The 19,476-nt window shown below is 40.8% G+C and overlaps 1 protein-coding gene across 2 annotated transcripts in view; it reads left to right on the top strand.

The window, feature by feature from the left end:
* The window catches only part of LOC122790821 (disabled homolog 2-interacting protein-like), a 1,962,433-nt gene that overhangs the window by 1,377,216 nt on the left and 565,741 nt on the right, over positions 1-19,476 (top strand). For both annotated transcript variants that reach the window (XM_044058453.1, XM_044058454.1), the window contains exon 5: positions 4,966-5,110. In XM_044058453.1, the coding sequence (XP_043914388.1) occupies positions 4,966-5,110 (145 nt within the window). The remainder of the gene's footprint in view (positions 1-4,965; positions 5,111-19,476) is intronic.

The raw sequence follows: 19,476 nt of genomic DNA on the forward strand, positions 1-19,476 counted from the left end.
CTGAAATTGTCCATTAAAATGACTTAAAAAGAAAAAAAGTCATGGGCATTCAGAATCGCCATATAGCTGAAACACCTGATGCTCATAAGGGTCAAGTGCATATATTCCATGTGTCTCTGATACACGAGGTTTGAGAGGTCATTCAGTGGAAGTTCTAGCTTGGCTTTGTTGCAAGTTCCCTGATGCCTGAATGCATAGTAATGCTAAACTCAAGTAAGAAAGGAGTACTATATTTACAGTTAAAACAAGTCCCGGCTATGACACAGGCATGGGTATGCTCAAGTTGCACGATGGCCTTATGATCAAGTAATTTGTTATTAAGATTTCTTGCACAGAGAAGTGCAACATTGCTGTAGTTTGATTTTGAATTTATTGTTAACGTCAGTAAGTCCAATAGCTGGTCTCTGCCTACAAAAGGCTCTATGGGGATGGAATGTCCCTTGACCAGTAAATGGAAGCCATGGTAGGAGTTGTGAAGGTCATTCTTTTAGAACCAAATGTATCTATCTACAATGTCTCCTCATGCTGTCACATACCAAAACCTGGCCATACACAGACAAATTTGATACATGTGAATGTCAATCTAATATAAAAATATGACTTACTTCAAATGTAAGTAGACAATTGTGCCTAATCAGACCTAAGGAAAATTAATGATAAATGCAGCATGTTGATAAGTCTAAGTACAAGTGGTACCTGTAAAATATGTCAACATATAAACAGCTAAAAAACTATAAGCATGAATGGAATTGCAGTTCATGTGAGGCAGAGATGGAAGCAAAGCAGAGTACTGAAAGAAGTGGAAAGAGTCATAAGAGAAATGGGAAAGTGGCAAGCGATTGATAGAACTGACTAAACTGTATTGTAGAAATAAAAAGTATGACTATAGGGACAAGGAAAGTACAAGGAAAGGAGAATTAATGATAAATGAAAAGAAGTTGAAGGTAAAACAGTGCAAAGACTTTAACAGGATTATATAGAAAGGAGAGCAAACAGGACCAGAGTTCTGAGAATATGTCTATGTACGCAACAGAGCATAAGAGGTTGTTCATTGTCTAGATATTACCACATATCCAGGGTATTGTTTGAGTGAGTGCTTTACAGTTTCTGGGCATTAGGTAGTGCCTGTAACATGCACATCTCCAGTATCTTATCACACTTGCATCTGTATTTTTTGCATCTTGAGTTTTACATTTAATAGTTTGTCTATGATAGTGTTTTGTAATATATCTTAATGTAAAATAGTTCTTCTATCCATTTTAACTGATTGCTATATAGCGTTATAAATTTTTAATTGCGTAGAATGTTGATATGAATTTGTCAGGTTTGTTATTTAAGGGACCCTTCTGTCAAACTGTTTGGTAGTCAAGTATATAAACAGGTGTTAACTATACAATACTTCAGAATTCTGGCAGGTAAAAGAGGCTAGCTTAGGAGAATAACATATCAGTAGCAGAGTGATTCAAGAGTGTAAGCACCTAAAAACGAAAAAAAAAAAATGTAAGCAGCAATGTTTTCCCAACCCCATGATTTTCTTTAAATTAGTTTAGCTGATGGTATCCTTGTTGCCTTATTTAATTTCTTTTTATGCTAATGTTTCCTTTTATTTTATATGCATTTATATTTATATTTATGCATTGTTTTACTTGTGTGCAATATATCTTCAGATTTACCTCTTTTAAGTTCACAAGTTCATAGGCAAGTAATCTGCTAGCTGTCCTTATGGGCCATGTTAAGCCTGGCCAGTTTCCCTTTTTTTGCTCAGAATAACCTATCCCATTTGGTTATAGGTTGTCCTTACCCATCCCATGGTCGATAATTCTATATTACCCATAATGTGTATAACTGGGATTATACCACAGATAATTTCAGGGGACTCCTGCATGGGATAAAGCATTTAAGAGCTGCCTGTGCCCATTAGTAGTACAGAGCACAGCTCTGTGGTAAATGTTCTGTTTCACATCCATAGATCTAAGTTGGTCTTGAATATTGACAGCGATGAATTTTGTTTTATGTATACGGGTATACGGGAAATCTGTTACACAGCAGTGGTAACCACTGTGAGAAGTACCTGTCCTTCTAATCCATTCTGTTGATGTTACAGAAGAGGTTTTGATCCCTAGACCAAGTATTTCTGATGCCATTGAACTTGCTGATGTGCAGCAAATCCAGCAGTAATGGGGTGGAGGATGTCTTGTATGCCAGTCACAGATCACCTCTTAGCAGTCTGTAGGATACCAAGTATAGTCACAGGACTTTTAGCTGGCTATGTTGGACATGTTGTTTAGGCCTTGTATCCTTTTATTAAAGTATCTTTGTGGGTGTTGGAGTTGTGTCTGAACAGATACATGCCAAAGAGGTCAATTATATTCAATGATTATCCTAATGAGGGCTGAGTAAAGGGGGACAGTGACATCCCTAGATCTAGACACAATCCTTTGGTCAAGTAATCCCTGGCAAAGTCTATTTCCTGTGTGTGTGTGTGTGTGTGTGTGTGTGTGTGTGTGTGTGTGTGTGTGTGTGTGTCTCTGTGTTTCTCAGAGAGAGAGAGAGAGAGAGAGTGAGAGAGAGATTTGACTCCTAGGTTATAGTAGCTGCTTGCTATTGCAACGGGAACTGTTCAAAATGTGCTTAGCGTTATTTACTTCATATCTCTTCCTACACTTCTTCATTTCCTGTTTGCAGGGTTTATGCTTTCACTTTCTTCTTGAGTCTGCTTTTTTATCTTGTGGATGACTTTTACTGTTCTGTTAGTTAATATTCGAACTTAAATTTGAGTTTTTTGTGCTTGTATTACCTCAGAGCATGTTTAGTTTGTGTGGGAGTCCTGCTTCCTGTTTTGTTCTATTGTTTTTTTACTGTATATGATCTGATGTCATCCTTTTCATTCCTCCTCAATCTAGGGGTTACGAAGCCGATCTTTGGATTTGAATTGGTCGCATACTATAGACTTTGGATCCAAATCTCAAGCTCCTCCCTCTAACTATAATGCCCTAGTCCATCTCCAGTACCTCCGATCTCTTTTACCACCATCGGGCACAGACGTGGGATCCTATCTCTTAGTGTTATTTTACCAAATAGCTGTAAGTCCTTTAATTTCCCTCCATTCAGCAATTTTTCCTGTCTTTTTAGTTTCTTCTACTTACTATATATTTAAATCTCCCTCTTGGTTTCTCCATTTTTTCAGCATCAGGCCTTCTACTATTTTTTTTCATAGTAGTCTCCTACAAGTACCATTGTCATTATTCTTTCTCTGTATATATGTCTTAACTAATTACATCCAAGTGACCCCACTGGAGCAAAGGAGTACCTGTTGATGCAATGATTGTGGTGGCAGCCGCCAAAAAGATCCAGTGGAACAGACCTCCTCTGTCCATCCACTAAACAGAGAATCTGTGGTTCTGGAGAGATTTGGAAAGTGTGAATTTGCTTCAGTGACCTTTGCCATGAGGTCTCTAAATTACCTGGCACACTTTACAAGACTACAGAGAGATTTGACAAAACAACTATCAAAATCCCTCTCAGAGTCCATGCCTACAGAGGATTTCAAAAGATCATAGTGTCAGCTGGCCACTCTTTTATCTATCTCCAGTGCGACCATGAGGTTAATGTAATGATGTATTTTTCACAGATGGGATGGTTGGTCTGTGGAATAACCTTTTTAATGCAGTTTTTGCATTTATTTGAGTGAAAAAACAACTAAGATTGAATAGTACAGGAAATGAGAGAGAAGATACCCCATGTAGAATGAAGTAGCACATTAATTACCTAGCATCTTCAGCTTACCTTTTGACAGAGTATACTCTTCTAAGGTCATACATATCCTGTGTTTGTGGTGTGGTATCTAAAACAGTTTACAGTAAGTAGTTGTGAAGTTGTTTCATTAAGGCATTGGTAGTCTTTATTCAATCTGAACAAAGTTTTTAACACATCATTTGCCATAGTCAGGCAGAAGAGAAGGTTAGAATATTCCAGACTGACTTTGCTCCATGCAGGCATTCCTTGAGTTATCAAAAGCTAGAAAAATTAAAATTAGAATCACTTCCATATTTTTAATGATACATCTCTTTCACTTTGCTATATCTCTTAAGTTGAATGATTCAGTTTACTGCCATGTTCTAAATCAGCAAACGGTCTGCATTAACAGATTTTAATGTCCTTTCAGCACTTGTGCTAAAGTCAAAGAAAATTTACATTGAGAGCATAAAACTGATTAAAAAATCTACAGTTTTGGCATGTCTTCTTTAATTAGGTAGAGGAAACGTAAGTACAGACAATATATTCCATTAGGATTATGCCTTTGATAGGTAAGATCCATCAGTCATAATTGTTATTTTATTGTATTCCATTTCCGATCTGCATCTAATCCAAATGCGGTTTATTTTCCTTAAGTGAAATTCGTAAATTATGTTTTAATGGCAAATATGCATGTTTTTTTCTTGCACAATACATGAACTAGTTACACATTTCTGTTTCATTGCTTGACTGCTTCTTTAACAGTAGGGTCATTCACTAAAAAGGAAGTTATTTTTACAGAAAAGTGCACTAATTATGTTTGATTTATTATGCAGCACAGCCTCTGTGCTATGTAAATGAACCTATTTATATTGTCAGTATCATTGGTAATATAATGTGAGAATACTCTAAATAGCTTCAGAAATGCCCTGTTGACTTCACCTTACAAAGCACGTGTAGATATGTAGCTTTCTGAGTTCTTTGAAGGAAGAAAAATGTAGATAAAGGCCCAATAAATAAGAAGAGCTAAGAGCTATACATTCAGGACAAGGAAACACAGAGAAAGAAAAAAGTGAAAGAGGTGACACAGTGAAAAAGTGGAGGTATATGTGAAACAAAGACCTCAAAGAGGGAGACAGAGGGGTAGCTACATTGTAATGAATAAGTTTGTCATTTTGGTTGTTTCTTTTTAAATTTTGCTTAGCAGTTTTGTGCTGTGCCTATTTTTAGGATTTCCTAACGGATTTGATGATGTCTGAAGTAGATCGTTGTGGTGAAAATGAGCATCTTATATTCAGAGAAAATACATTGGCTACTAAAGCGATTGAGGAATACCTGAAGCTGGTTGGTCAGAAGTACTTGCAGGATGCTTTAGGTAAGTCTGAACTGTGCATCAGAAACTAACTCTGATTTTCATTGTACTAGGCATTTATAATGTTTTCCAGTGTATTCTGGCTGCTCTTAGAGATTAAGAAAGTGTTTCTAGGAATATAGTTAAAAAATCTTTCATCAACTGGTTAATAAATTAGCCGTAGGAAATATTGTGATAATTTGTTCTACAAAAAAAAAAAATAAAATAAAATAACATAAGTGTTAAACAATCCTTTGTGCGGTAATAGGTTTTAGTAATTTTCACAGAGTTAATTTTTGAACTCCACAGAACTAGCAAGATGCCTTCTTTTAACTTGTTTTCTTCTTCCCTATTTACACTACTCCATTCTGTTCTTACTTGCTTTCTACTTCTCCATTTATTAACTGATTTCATCGCATTCTGACCTACATTTCTGTATACACAGCACTCTACTTGTTATTATGCACTATTTTTAAAACTTGGGAAAGTCTACCTGTTAGTTACTTAATTTATACCTTGTGAGTATTTGCTACTCTATAGTAACCTGACTGTAATAACGAGTTTTCACTGTTTGCTTGTACAACTTTCCATATTGCAGCTTTTCCTCTGGGCCTCCATTGAAAATGGGCCAAGGCCGAATTGGACATTCCCAGTCAACAAATGTCAAAATAAATAAAAAAAATTGTTTTAACTAGTTGAAACTGTATTTTTGCAGGAACATAGAAAAGAAAAAGTATTAAATGTTGTTAAATGATAAGTATAGTGCATGAAATATGTACAAGAGAATAAAAATGATGTAGAATAGATCAGGCACTGGAATTCACTGTCTGGAATTAAGAGCATAGATCTAGAACGGAAAACTCTAGCTGCTTTGAAAATCATTTCTTGGCTATTTCCCACAATCCCTATGCTTGCTGCAACCCCTGACTAATTATTCTGACCTTCAAAGTCACCATAACTTAGAAGTAAGAATAGTTATCCTACCAACTTATATTTTCAAGGTCAGAGTTTCATTATATTCACAGTCATTGCCTGTGAACACTGATGTATATGGCAAACAATAAATGAATGAATAAATTAATTAAATCACACAGCAGTATAACTGAACAAACAGGGATTTTAGTTTACCAGAGAATTCAGAGGTAGAATATTGGACATGATTCAAAATGAATTTGATACCATGACCTTTCTTTTTTAGTAGGCAAGTGCTGTGGATAATATATATATATATGAAGATATCCTCTTCTCAGTCTTAACAATTATTCTTTAAAATCTGCATTAAAGACTGTAGTGCAGGTGGGACTACAGACACAATATGTATGTTAGCTAGCTTGACTGTTAAAGAACCATCAGTGCTTGCTATAGTACAGGATCGAAGGGATGTATTTATAGTTCCTAAATTTACCATTAAATATTCCAGCTGCACTGCACTTATTCAGATAGTATCTGGGGGACATGTCATATGCTTTCACATCAAACAGCCACAACCCTACATCATGGAGTGTGGCCTTATTAACACATATTTAACTCTGATGATACTTGCAACCACTGGATAGCAACCAACGATCAAACCCATACCATATACACACAGTCCACATTCTAGTGTAACACTGCCAGCATTTAGACTGTATATCTTGTTAAAGTGAATTTAGTTTTATTGAAAAATGCTGCCATATGTGGCATGCTCTGTGAATGGATAGGCATATTTTAAGGATCTCGAGTAACCTTTTAATCCTCTTCCCAGGAGTTGAGCCTGTACCTGAGCACTCACAATCTATAAACATTTTCATTGCTGGAGAATATTCTGAGTAATAGTCTTGGGACCTGCTAAAACCACATAGGTTCATAGGTAGGTACTAGGCTATTGGCCCTAGGGCCTATATAAGCCCAGCCAAACGGTACCCTGTTTTTTGCCACCCAAGAAAATTATTTTCCTGTGCCTCTGTCAAGCAGAGCCACAGAAGTGATCCCCGGGGTGAATTTCCTATCTCCCATCCAATCATCAAGATTTTTCTTGAAGAATGCTAATGAGGAGCTTTGTTTGATATAGATAGGTAGTTTGTTCCAGAGTATGGGAAGTCTCTGAGACAGGAATCTATCCCTCCAGCATGTTCTGTTTATTGTGGTGACAAGGTTTAGGTCCCTAGAGCGTGTAGCTCGGAAGGATTGGGATTACTTTACGTGGAGCATGTCCAACAGCTCTGGGTTTGACATAGTTTTGTATATTAGGCAGAGATCACCTCTGAGTAGGCAATATGTGACAGAGTAAAGCTGGAGATTTTTGAGACGGTCTGCGTAGGGCATCTGTTTGAGGCCGGTAATCCTCTTTGTGAGGTATTTCTGTGGCCTTTCCAGTTGTTGTAGATGTCTTCTGAGGTACATACCAAAAGGGGCGTTGTACTCTATAATGGGTCTAATGAGTGATGAGTAGAGGGGAACAATGACCTCTTTTTTCCTAGATGACAAACCTTTTGTGATGAGGTGTGCCACGTAGAAGGATTTCCTGACTACTGTGGCAATGTGATTATTAAAGGAGAGACTACTGTCCACCTGTGTCCCAAGGTCTCTTATCACACTTTCGGTGTTAAGTAGACTACCGCCTATGTGGTAGTTCATGGGTACAGACTTTTTACCAAAAGGGATGACAATGCACTTTTTGGCATTGAGCTTGAGGCCATGGCTTTGACACCAGGCATCTGTCTCAGTGAAGCCCTTTTGCAGGATGTCCACATCGTTAGGAGATTTGATTATGGCTCCTAGTTTGCAGTCATCTGCGAACTTTGTTAGCCAAAGACCTTCTGTATTAGCCTGTACTTCAGAGAAGTAGATACCAAACAGGAGAGGACCTAGTACTGAACCCTGTGGTACTCCACTTGTCACTGGTCTGAAGTTGGATTTAGAGTCTGCTACTTTCATAGTGTGGGTTCAGTCAGTGAGCCAGTTGGCAACCCATCTTGTGACATAAGGATGTATACCTAGTTTAGTGACGTCTATAATTCCAGAGTGGGGGATTGTGTCGAAAGCCTTGGCGAGATCTAGATAGGCTGTGTTTACCACCCTACCCTCATCTACAGCTTTGGTGACCACTTCAAAGAAGTCTGTCACGTTTAGGAGATGTGATCTGCCTTTTACAAACCTGAACTGGGTGGTATCCAGAGTTTGGAGATTATCAGTGTCTTTGTTTATAAGTTCCATGATGATATGCTCCATAGCCTTGCAGACCAGGCTTGTCAGGCTAATGGGGCAGTAGTTCCCAGGGTCCATGGTGGCTCCCCCTTTGTGGAGTGGGATAACCGTTGCTGTGCACCATTCAGTGGGCACAAAGCCTGAGGTGAGGCTATGATTGAACATGGTACTTAGGTGGGGTGCCAGTTCGTTCTGTAGTTCATGTAGAACGCAGCCTGGGATGTTGTCAGGTCCCATGGATGCTGTGTTCTTGGCTTTGGAGAGTGTGTTTTTTACCTGTGCAGCCATGATTACAGGTGCTTTACATTCTTCGGGTATAGAGATGGGCCCTTTAGGGGATGAGAGAGCGATAAAGTTAGCACTGAACCTATCTGCCAGGATGTTGACAATATCAGTTGGTTCTGTATATTTAGTGCCATTGTGCTGTAACTCGGAGCAGATCTGAGTGTTGCCATTGAGATTCTTGACATAGCTATAGAATGCTTTGTGGTTGTCTTTAGAATCAGTGGCGATTTTGTTTTCATAACTAGCTTTGAAGGATTTCATGTGGGATCTCAGCTTCTTACTGAGGCTGACCACGGAGTCCCTCCAATCATGGGATTTTACTCTTTTTCGCAACAGTTTCTTTCTTCTGTCGTAGAGTTTGTTTATAGCAGGGGACCACCAGATTGGCTTCCTTTTTTTGGAGGATAGCATCTTGGTTCTGTTAGGGATTGCACGATCCATGCACTCATGTAAGTGCTTATAAAGTGCAATTGTATAGGATTCAGCAGTCGTATTTCTACTGTCTGTCAGCATGGGTGTCTTCTATACTGATGAAATATGAGGTGTGAAGTGCCTCCATATTGAGCCATTGGGGTATGTGTGTCATACCAAGTTTTCTGGGTTTTCCTGAGAGTGAAGGGAAATACCAATTTCCTTTAAGGAGCGCTGCAATCAGGTGTCCAAACTGAAAATATCTTGACTTATGAGAATTAGGAGGATGTGCGTTTGGAAAGCCTTTCACATCAGTGCATTGCAGGTTACTGGGTGTGGTCTAAGAGGCCTTTCTTACTTGATTAGGTATGGTGTGGGGGAGGCTGATACAGCTGCATGTTGATTCATTGAAGGAAGTTTCAGCAAATGCAAAAAATTCTAAAGCAGTTTGCCAAAACCGCCTTCAGCAACATTAAAATAATGTTTTTGCAGGGGGTAAGCTGCACTGTATCCTCCATGTGGGGGATCACCCCCAGAATGATATATACCAACTCTGAGATGACACAACAGTGGAGAAAAAGGCAATCTCTACTGTCGATGAAAGTTTTGGTGAACTGCCTTTAATTTCTTTGTGTTCACCAAAACTACCTTTGATGAGATGACATGCTTCTGACTCATACTCACCTGAGGCTAAAGAGTTATTCTAAATGAGCCATCTACTTGATGCAGTCCTTCTGTTAACAGCCTTTACCTATAGAGATCATTATCACTGTTGTACTGACCACTTCTTAGTTATTATTCCAGAGTAGTAGTTAGTGTTGTGCACTTTTCTGATCATCCCATTATTAGAGAGATATCAAAAGATGTAGAGGAGTTTTGGTAAGACGATTGTTTTTGCTAATGATACCCTACCCTTTGTAGATAACTTAAAGCAAGGCCATGGCTTGAAGACTTTCTTGTGATTTTTAGGAACAGTATCACACTTAATTGTATTTCAGATTGCAAGCCTACAGGATTTTTTTATATAATACCATCAGGACATCATTTGAGGCTCCACACACCTAATTCTAGAGCTCTTAATATAACCACTGATAATTTTCTGTAACTAACAGGTAAACCAGAAAATACTGCTTGAAGATGTGGCATAAATTATGTGATGTTTCTGAAAGAATGCAGTTTTGAGCATACGGTCTAATCTTAGCCCTGTAGGCCCACCCACAACTCTTTCAATACCCTCATTTGGTCTGACACATTGAGCTAGGGGTTTGATTGCAGGTACGAAGAACAGAGACAACAAGGAGCACACCTGCCCTGTTTCTCTGTGGAAGGGAACTGATTAACAGTCGGGCCTGTTATCAGATGTATAGATCTGAATATCCATGTACAGCACACAAATAATCTTTATATATTTCTGGGGAAGCAAAGGATGCCCATTAGAGACCACAGGAAGTCCAGTTAGGCTGTCAGATGCCATTTGATTGTCTAAAAATTCTACTCTTACTGGTTCTGGTTTATTTTGAGTACCTGCCATAACAATGAAAAGTGTACTGTAGTTGAACTCTCCTTATTCCCTTTCCTTAAGCCTGCCAGTTCTTTGTGGATTGACTCAAGGAGAACCTTTCCAAGTGGATAAATAACATTTTAGCGAAGATTATGATGACTACTGGGATTAGGGAGATGTGCCAGAAATTAATTAGCCTTAATGAAGTTTTCCCTGTTTATGGAGAACAATTAACATGGCAAAGCCAGCTGAAAAAGGGAGATCTCCTATGCATATTACTTTGTGTTATATTGCTTAATAAGAGAAGGAAACACTAAGACTATTTGGTTTGTCTTTTAAGTACGCATAGCGTCTTTCTCCCCTCCATTCCTACTGTCCTGTTTTGCTTCTTGTTTCTGTCCCTCTGAGGATATACCCCTACATTCTGTTTGTTACTGCAACTATCCTCCCACTCTGTTCCCAGTAGTCTGGTGCAGATGCGATCAACATTCTTAGATCCTTTTCCTTCTCTGTTGCTATCGGATCCACTCTTCCAAGGTGGTACTATATACCAGGATTGTTGAGACCCAAGTGCAGGACTTTGTATTTGTTTTGAAACTCAACTACCATCTTTCTCCTCACTTCTGCAACATTTGAAGACCATTCACCATACTCTTCTTCCATCTTATACACTCACATCTATCTTTGTGTCATTAGTTGATCCTTGTGTATGTTCCCTGGCGTATGTCTAAGATGAACACTTTATTTTCACTTCTTTTCTCTGTGGTCCTTGTTTTAGATATTGTTTAACATAAGCCTGTGGTAAACATTACTGTTTTTTAAGGTTTCCTATGTTTAGCTGTTTGAACTGGGAACCCTTAGCTATGTTTGAATTGGAACTTCAAATGTTCATCGTGTTATACTGCTGCAGTCATCACACTTGGGTTATCCTGCCATCAGGCGGTCCCGCAGTTGGCCGAATCCCAAAGTCTTGGTCCGGCGTCGGTTGTCGTCGCTTCTTCCCTGACGTCAGTGCGACAGGGGTATAAAAGAGGCAGCTGACGCCATTTTCTTCAATCTTTCTTGCCGTGCGGTGCCCGAAGCAGAAGCAGTTCGCAAGTGCAGGTCGGCTAGCTCCTGAGATTTTCAAATCGAATTTCAGCCCGAAGTCTTCTCTAAAGCTAAGTACCCCGTTGGGGAAACTTTTCTTGCCTCAGACCGATGTCAGACAAAGTTAATAATTGCATTTCTTGTGGGAAGCAAATACCTCATAAGGATTTTCATTCTTATTGTATTCCTTGCCTAGGCCCAGACCACGACATCTCTGGTTGTCATTTTTGTGCTAGGTTCAACAAACGTACAATCAAGCGTCGGGCAGATTTCGCCCAACATTATTTTGGCAGAAAATTTAACTATAGCATGTCGTCGGAGCAACCGACATCAGCAATGATTAAAAAATGCAAGGATAAGGACAGGCATAGGCCAAGACCAGATACCGAGGCCTCAGCAAGGTCTGCCGCCGGTTCTCCAGTTTTCAGCGAGGCGCCTACGCAGCCCCTGACTACCGCTGAATTAGAAATTCTGACGGCCTTCCAGACCGAATCAGCTGGGCCTCAGGAGCCGGTTCCATCTCACCCCTCGGACGCCAACCCAGACGGTGATCCGGAGATTTTGGGCAGGCCTTTGGCAACTATCTCTATTGTCTTATGCTAAACTTAAAGCCCCCTTAAAAGTTAGGAAACCAGATCCACAGACTCCCCCACCAGCCCCTATGCCTAAAAAAAAGATGCTTAAGATGGCTGAGGATTTAATTACCCTTATCAGGGGTTCACAACCCCCTCCTGACAAAAGGCCTAGACTGGAGGAAGATTATCCTTCCTCTGACCAAGCATCCTTTTCCTCTGCTAACTCTGAGGACCAGGATTATTCCTTCCCTCCTTATGAAGACTCAGATGCTGAAGAGTCCATTCCCTCTGTCTCCCCCTCTGAAGACTACTCTTTTGGGGAAACTTTACACACCATGAGGGAACACTTCCACTGGGAAGGCCAAGATTACTCTGACTCTAAGAAAAGACTCCGTGAGTTTCTTCTTCTCCCACAGCATAGACCCCTTGCAATTCCTCCAGTTTTAGACATTTTGGATGATGTTTACACCAAATCTAGTCTAAACCCAGATTCCTTACCTCCTGTACCAGCTAAACCAGACAGATACTACCGAGTTCCTGATTCTCATAAGTTTCTATATAAAAGCCGTGTTGCAGACCCCGGAACCATTTCCCAGGGTCCCAAAGGGGTTAAGGCCTCTCCTGCTAAGAATCCACTATCTTCTGAAAGAGATTCCAGAGCATTAGAAAGATGGGGGAAGAAAGTGTATACGTCTGCCACTTTGTAGATTTATTTTAAGAGATAGCAGTATAGCTTGGGAGGGTGTGGAGAAGGACAGATATGGTGGGGGAGGGAGATGGGTTAAAGTTAAATAAAGCTGCTCTGTAAACAAGGAAAGGGAAGAAATTAGGTAGCCCTCTAACTTAAATGGGCCGACACTTTTTTTTTTAAACAGTAGGATTAAACTATTTATCAACTTAAAAATATTAACAATAACAACAGCAGAAAGCCCTCTAACTAAAAACAGGCTTATAGGACAGAAATTTAAACCAGGACAGGGAAAGAACAAAGACCTAATGATAAAATGATGGCCTGAAGCAAAAAACACAACAACAATCTTTCTCAACCTAACGAATGGCAACAAACACTAATCGCAAAATTTAAAATAAAGGAGAAGGAGAAATTTTTCAAATAATGAATAAAAGTTTTGTCACTTATCCAGAACCAAAATGGAAGCAGCTGATCTGTTTAGCAGCAAATGAGATCTCGGGAGATTTACTCCAGCATGATGGGATAGGGATACAGCCATGAGCCAGTGGAAGACCTTGAGCTTTAGTATACAGCCAAGTTGGAACTGACGATCGGTTCCAAACCCAACCAGTAAGAATGAAGGCAAGATAGGACAACTTCACATTAGTAGACCGGGGGCCAATCATGAAGGAGAGTGTCTCTGGGTCTCTTCCCTGGGGGGGGTTAGGGCAAGGTAACTGCTGCACTTGTTGCTCAGAGGGGAAGCAAACAAATCGCAGCAAGGATGGCCCCAGTGGTGGAATATCTTTCCCACCACCACTGGATTGAGAGACCACTTGAGAGGCATGAGGATGGTTTTGCTCAATTTGTCTGCAATCATGTTGGAGCTCCCCAAAATGTGTATTGCCATTAGAAAGCAGTTGGAGGAAATCGCCCATTGCCGGACTGCGAGAGCTTCTCGACAAAGAGGATACAACCTGGTTCCCCCTTATTTGTTGAAATACCAAACTACTGACATGTTGTCCGTTTGAACTGCAGTTGTTCAGAAAGGGAGGATATCCTGAAATGCTTGCAACTCTAAGACCACCACCCTCATCTCTAGAATGCTGATATGCAAGTTGGCCTCCAGCTGGCACCAAGTGCCTTGGACTGCCTTTCCCAGATAATGATGCCCCCCACTTTATCTGGGATGCATCTGTGGTCACTATGGCTTGGGGGTTGAGCAGGAACAAAGGAACAAAGGAACAGTGCAACAAGATTTTATTGGAATGGAGTCACCAACTCAAGTCTTCTTTGCAATGATCGGTGATCATAATTAGATGGGACATTGGTTGATTCAATAGAGACCATTGGGAGGCCAGAAGTTATTGAAGAATTTGCATGTGGTACCTGGCCAGAGGAACTGGAGTGACAGAGAATGCCATTGACCCCAGAGTTTGTAGAATGAGTCTTGTTACTTTCTTGCTCCAAATGATTTGTGTCTAGCACAGCTCCAATTAATTCCAGTTGTTGTGATGGTTCCAGATGGGATTTTACATAGTTTATAGTGATTCCTAAGCTGGAACACAGATGAAGAGTGTAATCTCATGCCTTTACGAGTTGATGCATGGTGGGACCTGTAAGGAGTCAGTCATCTAGATGTGGAAACACTTGGAATCCTAGCAATCTGAGATGTGTCACTATCACTGGCATGCATTTGGTAAATACCCTGAAGGCTGTAGTGAGATCAAAGGGCAGTGCTCTAAATTGATAGTGACTGGCTCCCAGCCAGAAGTGCAGGAGTCTTCTGGAGCACTTGTCCATTTTTATATGGTAATCTCTTCTAGTTTGTATCAAACCAATCTTAATCCTACAAAAGAAAATAATCCTACTCTCCACACACCATAACTCTTCTTATCACCATGGCCAGAAATATTCAGTAACACAAAAGAGAAATCCCTCCTAAGTAACTTCTTAACTCTTTGTAACTGGGCTCTCTGTGGGGATATACACCCCAACCCTGTCCCTTCTTCCTCTCTTCATAATTCCCACAACTCCACAAAAAAACTAAACTTTACCATTGTTAATCTTCAGAGTATTAAGAATAAAATTCCCCACCTGCATGCATGGCTAAGTCAACACAAACCAGACTTTACTGCCATCACGGAAACATGGCTCAAGCCATATATCAAGAATTCTGAAATTCTACCCCCAAACTACTTCTGTCTTAGGAATGACAAGACTCCATAAAAAAGTTGGAGGTGTCGCCTTATTATTCACAAGCACGTTCACAACATTCCATACTCTAAATCAATTCCCCCTTTCTGATCTGCAGAGCTACTAGTTACTTTTCTCAAACTTAACAACCGCAAAAGCCTTTGCATCATAGTAATATACATTCCCCCAGGAAACAATAGTCCTGTTGTAGAAAAAATTCTAGCCTGGTCAAGCCTTAACATACAAAATGAAACTGTCATTTTAGGTGACGTTAATATCAACTGGCTAGACATCTCCAATAATAATCCCTCCGCAAATATCAACCTACACATATATTTTCAACTAATTTCTGATATCACCAGACCTAACAAGAACACAAACAAAGGCTCAACCTTAGATTGGATCCTAGTTTCTGATCCTGATAAAATTTCTTCGTCAGGCATTCTCCCTGATAGTATCAGTGATCACTCTCCAGCATTCATTATATGTAAGTCCACCTCTACAACTAACCCTCACCAATACACAGACCTGTCTCACTTCTCCCAAAACACCCTCAATGACATCCTGAGGAAAACAAATTGGAACCCACTTAAATTTCTTCCACTCAACTAAGCTGTTGAATTTTTTAATTCCACATTCCTCAGAACTCTAAACTCTCTTGCCCCTTAAGACTAAAGAAAGTCAAATCAAAACATGCCTGCTTGCTGGCAAAGGCCACAAAGCAAGTCATGTCCTCTAAGGACAAAGCATGGAAAATCTGGTAAAAAAACAAAACTCCTTCCAACCTAATGCAATACAAACAACTTTGTAATCAGCCTAAACATTTAGTGGTCAAAAACAAAAAAGAGTATATACAATCTATTCAAGATCAGCACAAACAAAATCCCAAAAAATTTTGGGGAGCCATTAATTCCTTACTCCACCCAGGTACTAACAACACCCCATGCCCAAACCCAGATAAAATTCCCTCTGAGTCAGCCACACTATTCATAGTTTCATAGTTTCATAGTATAGTACTAGGCTATCTGCCCTGGGGCATTTGTAAGCCTAGCCATAGTGATGTAGCTTTTGCCACCCCATGAAATGGTACAAAAATGTACAGAATAAATCTAGAATACTGTGCCTCTGTCTAGTAGTGACACAATGAAGGTCCCCTTATATAATAGAATTAGTTTACTCTTGAAGAAAGTCAGTGAGGGGCTCTGCCTAATACGAACTGGGATCCTGTTCCAAAGCATGGGAAGCCTCTGGGTTATGAATCTATTCCTCCAGCATGTCCTATTCATACTTGTGCCGAGGTTTAAGTCTTTAGCTCTCGTGGTCCTGATGGATTTGGATTTTTTGAGGTGGAGCATGTCCATCAGATCCTGATTGGACATGGCCTTGTACGTCAGGCAGAGATCACCTCTGAGCAGGCAGTATGCTACTGAATAGAGCTGAAGTTTCTTTCGTCTGGCAGAATAAGACATATGCTGGAAACCCTTGATCCTTTTGGTGAGGTACTTTTGTGGTCTCTCCAGCTGTTGCCGGGTGAGGTACATACCAAATGGGGCATTGTACTCAATCATGGGTCTGATGAGGGAGGAATATAGGGGTACAATGACATCCTTGGATCTGGATGTGAATCCCTTCATGATGAGGTGTGCAAGGTAGAATGTTTTTCTAACCACTTTGGCAATGTGGGTGTCAAATGAGAGGTCGCTGTCTACTTGGGTCCCTAGGTCTCTGATTACTTTTTCCGTACTCAGTGGGTTGCTGTCTATGTGATAATTTGTGGGTACTTTGTTTTTTCCAAAAGGGATGACTATACATTTTTTGACATTTAGTTTAAGGCCGTGACTATGGCACCAGTTGTCCGTTTCAGTGAGGCCTTTTTGTAGGATGTGTGTGTCTGCTGGTGTATCGACTATGGTGCCTAGTTTGCAGTCATCTGTGAACTTTGTCAGTCACAGCCCTCCCATGTTTGCTTTAACATCTGAGAAATAAATGCCGAACAAGAGGGATCCCAGGACAGATCCCTGTAGGACACCACTTGTGACTGGCTTTGAGTCTGACATTGCTCCAGCGATTTTAACTTTATGGGTTCTGTCCTTTAGCCAGTTTGCAACCCATCTAGTGACATAAGGGTTTACTTTTAAGCTGTTTAGCTTATCTATGATGCCTGAGTGGGGTATTGTGTCGAAGGCCTTAGCCAAGTCCAGGTATGCTGTATGGACTGCTTTGCCCTCATCAATGGCTCTAGTGACTGTTTCCAAAAAGTCAACCAGGTTTAAAAGGCAGGATCTGCCCTTTACAAAGCCGAACTGGGTGGGGTCAAGTGTCTGTAGGTCCCCTATGTCTCTGTTTATGAGTTCCATAATGATTCTTTCCATAGCTTTGCAGACCAGGCTAGTTAAGCTTATGGGGCGGTAGTTTCCAGGGTCTGTAGAGGCACCCCCCTTGTGAAGTGGGACCACTGTTGCTGTACGCCAGTGTTCAGGTACATATCCCGAAGTAAGGCTAAGGTTAAATAGCATTTTTATGTATGGGTTTAGCTCCTCTTGGAGTTCACGTAACACGCACCCCGGGATACCGTCAGGTCCCATTGATGCTGTGTTTTTTGCTTTGTTTAGGGCGGTTCTCACTTGGACATCTGAGGTGACAGGGAGATTACATTCAGCTGGGATAAGTATTTCTTCTTTTGGGGGTGAAGGAGGCGAGAAATTTGCACTGAACCTGTCAGCCAGAATGTTAGCAATATCTGTGGGTTCATTGTATTTTTTGTTGTTGTGAACCAACTCTGAGCATATCTGAGGGTTTCCGCCCAGGTTTCTAACATAGCTGAAGAAGGCTTTGTGGTTATCTTTAGTGTCCTTAGCGATTTTTCTCTCAAAGTTTGCCTTGGATGTTTTTATGAAAGAACGTAGTTTTCTGCTAATGTTGATCAGAGATGTCTTCCCTTCATGGGATTTCGCTCTGACATGCAGTAGCTTCCTTCTTTTGTTATATAATTTGTTTATGGTTGAGGTCCACCAGACAGGACGCTTACATTTGGTGGAGAGGGACTTGGATTTGTTTGGGATTGCATGATCCATGCATTCTTGGAGAAGTCCATAGAAAGCATTTGTGAAGGATTCGGCATTGTAGGATGTGGTATCCACTGGCACAATGGGCTTAAAGGATACCATCTCAGTCTTAAGAAGAGTGAAGTCTGCTTTTGAGAAGTTTTTCACTGTGGTCTTTTGTGCTGGGGGTGGAGGTGGGATATGTATATCCAGGGTGATTAGTTTGTGGTCAGATCGCACTAGTGAGGGGTATACTTCCGGTGTGGAGCATTTTGTCCCCATGTTTGTGATGATCAGGTCTAGTATATTATCTCCCCTAGTGGGAGAGGTGACTAGTTGTTCCACTGCATTTGAATTGATGAATTCCAGGAACCTTTGGGCTAGGGTATTAGGGCTAGAATAATGTACCCAATCTGTGTTTGGGTAGTTGAAGTCTCCCAGTATGATGGTATTTTGAGATACATTCATATCCTCCAATGTCTTCAGGAAGGCTAAGTGGGGTTCCTGAGATTGGGAGGGTGGTCTGTAACATGCTACCAGTTGTATAGCAGTTTTGCCTATGGTTAGTTGCACCTGTATGGTCTCTGATGCTTCATGTGTTGCTACTAACCTGGAGGTGTGGGTGTCCTTTATGAATATGGACACTCCCCCTCCCTTTGTGGTTCGGCCTGGGTTTTGGGGCTGAAAAGCATGATATAAGGTATAGCCTGCTAGCGCTGGGGTGCTCTCAGGAGCCTTGAACCAGGTTTCAGTTACTGCACAGACGTCAATGTTCTCCATGTTGAGGAGTGCATCAAGTGCCTGCATCTTGAGATTTAGACTTCTGGCGTTGAGCAGCATTACCCTTAGTTTTTTTCCATTTTTGTTTTCTAAGGAGGTGGGTTTGTCTTTTGAGCCTTGCCTAAAAAAGGCACTATGGGGGTGGCAAGAGCCTTAGCCAATATCCGGAAGCCCAGTGGTGACAGGTGTAAGCCATCCCTTGCGAAGCAGCGTGGCTTGTCCAACATATCATCCCAGGCAGACAGACATTGGATCCCCTTAGAATGACACCAGTACTTGAGCCAATTGTTAAAGCTGATCATCTTGTCTTTGTATTGTGGTATCATTCTTGGTGAGGGCAAGATGCTGCTCAGGGTCAGGGTCATACCAGCCTGGGCTACATAATCGGAGAGCTCCTCTATGTCTCTTTTCATGTAGTCCAGGGAGGTACGTCTCAGGTAATTCACGCCAGCATGGACAATGACGGAGTCATATTTGTACTTGCTTTGGAGTGACCTGAGTGCGTGTGATATGTGGCGGATCCTAGCTCCCGATAGACAGCTCACAGTCACCTTCTCCTTGTTCAGCCTGGTCAGTGGGACATCAGTGTGTCTGACTATGGAGTCACCTATTACTAGTGTATCAGGCAAGGTGTTTGGCCTTAAGGGCTGCGA

This window comes from Protopterus annectens, chromosome 16.part0 (assembly GCF_019279795.1).
Source record: "Protopterus annectens isolate FY-2018-M chromosome 16.part0, PAN1.0, whole genome shotgun sequence".
Classification (NCBI taxonomy): Eukaryota; Metazoa; Chordata; order Ceratodontiformes; family Protopteridae; genus Protopterus; species Protopterus annectens.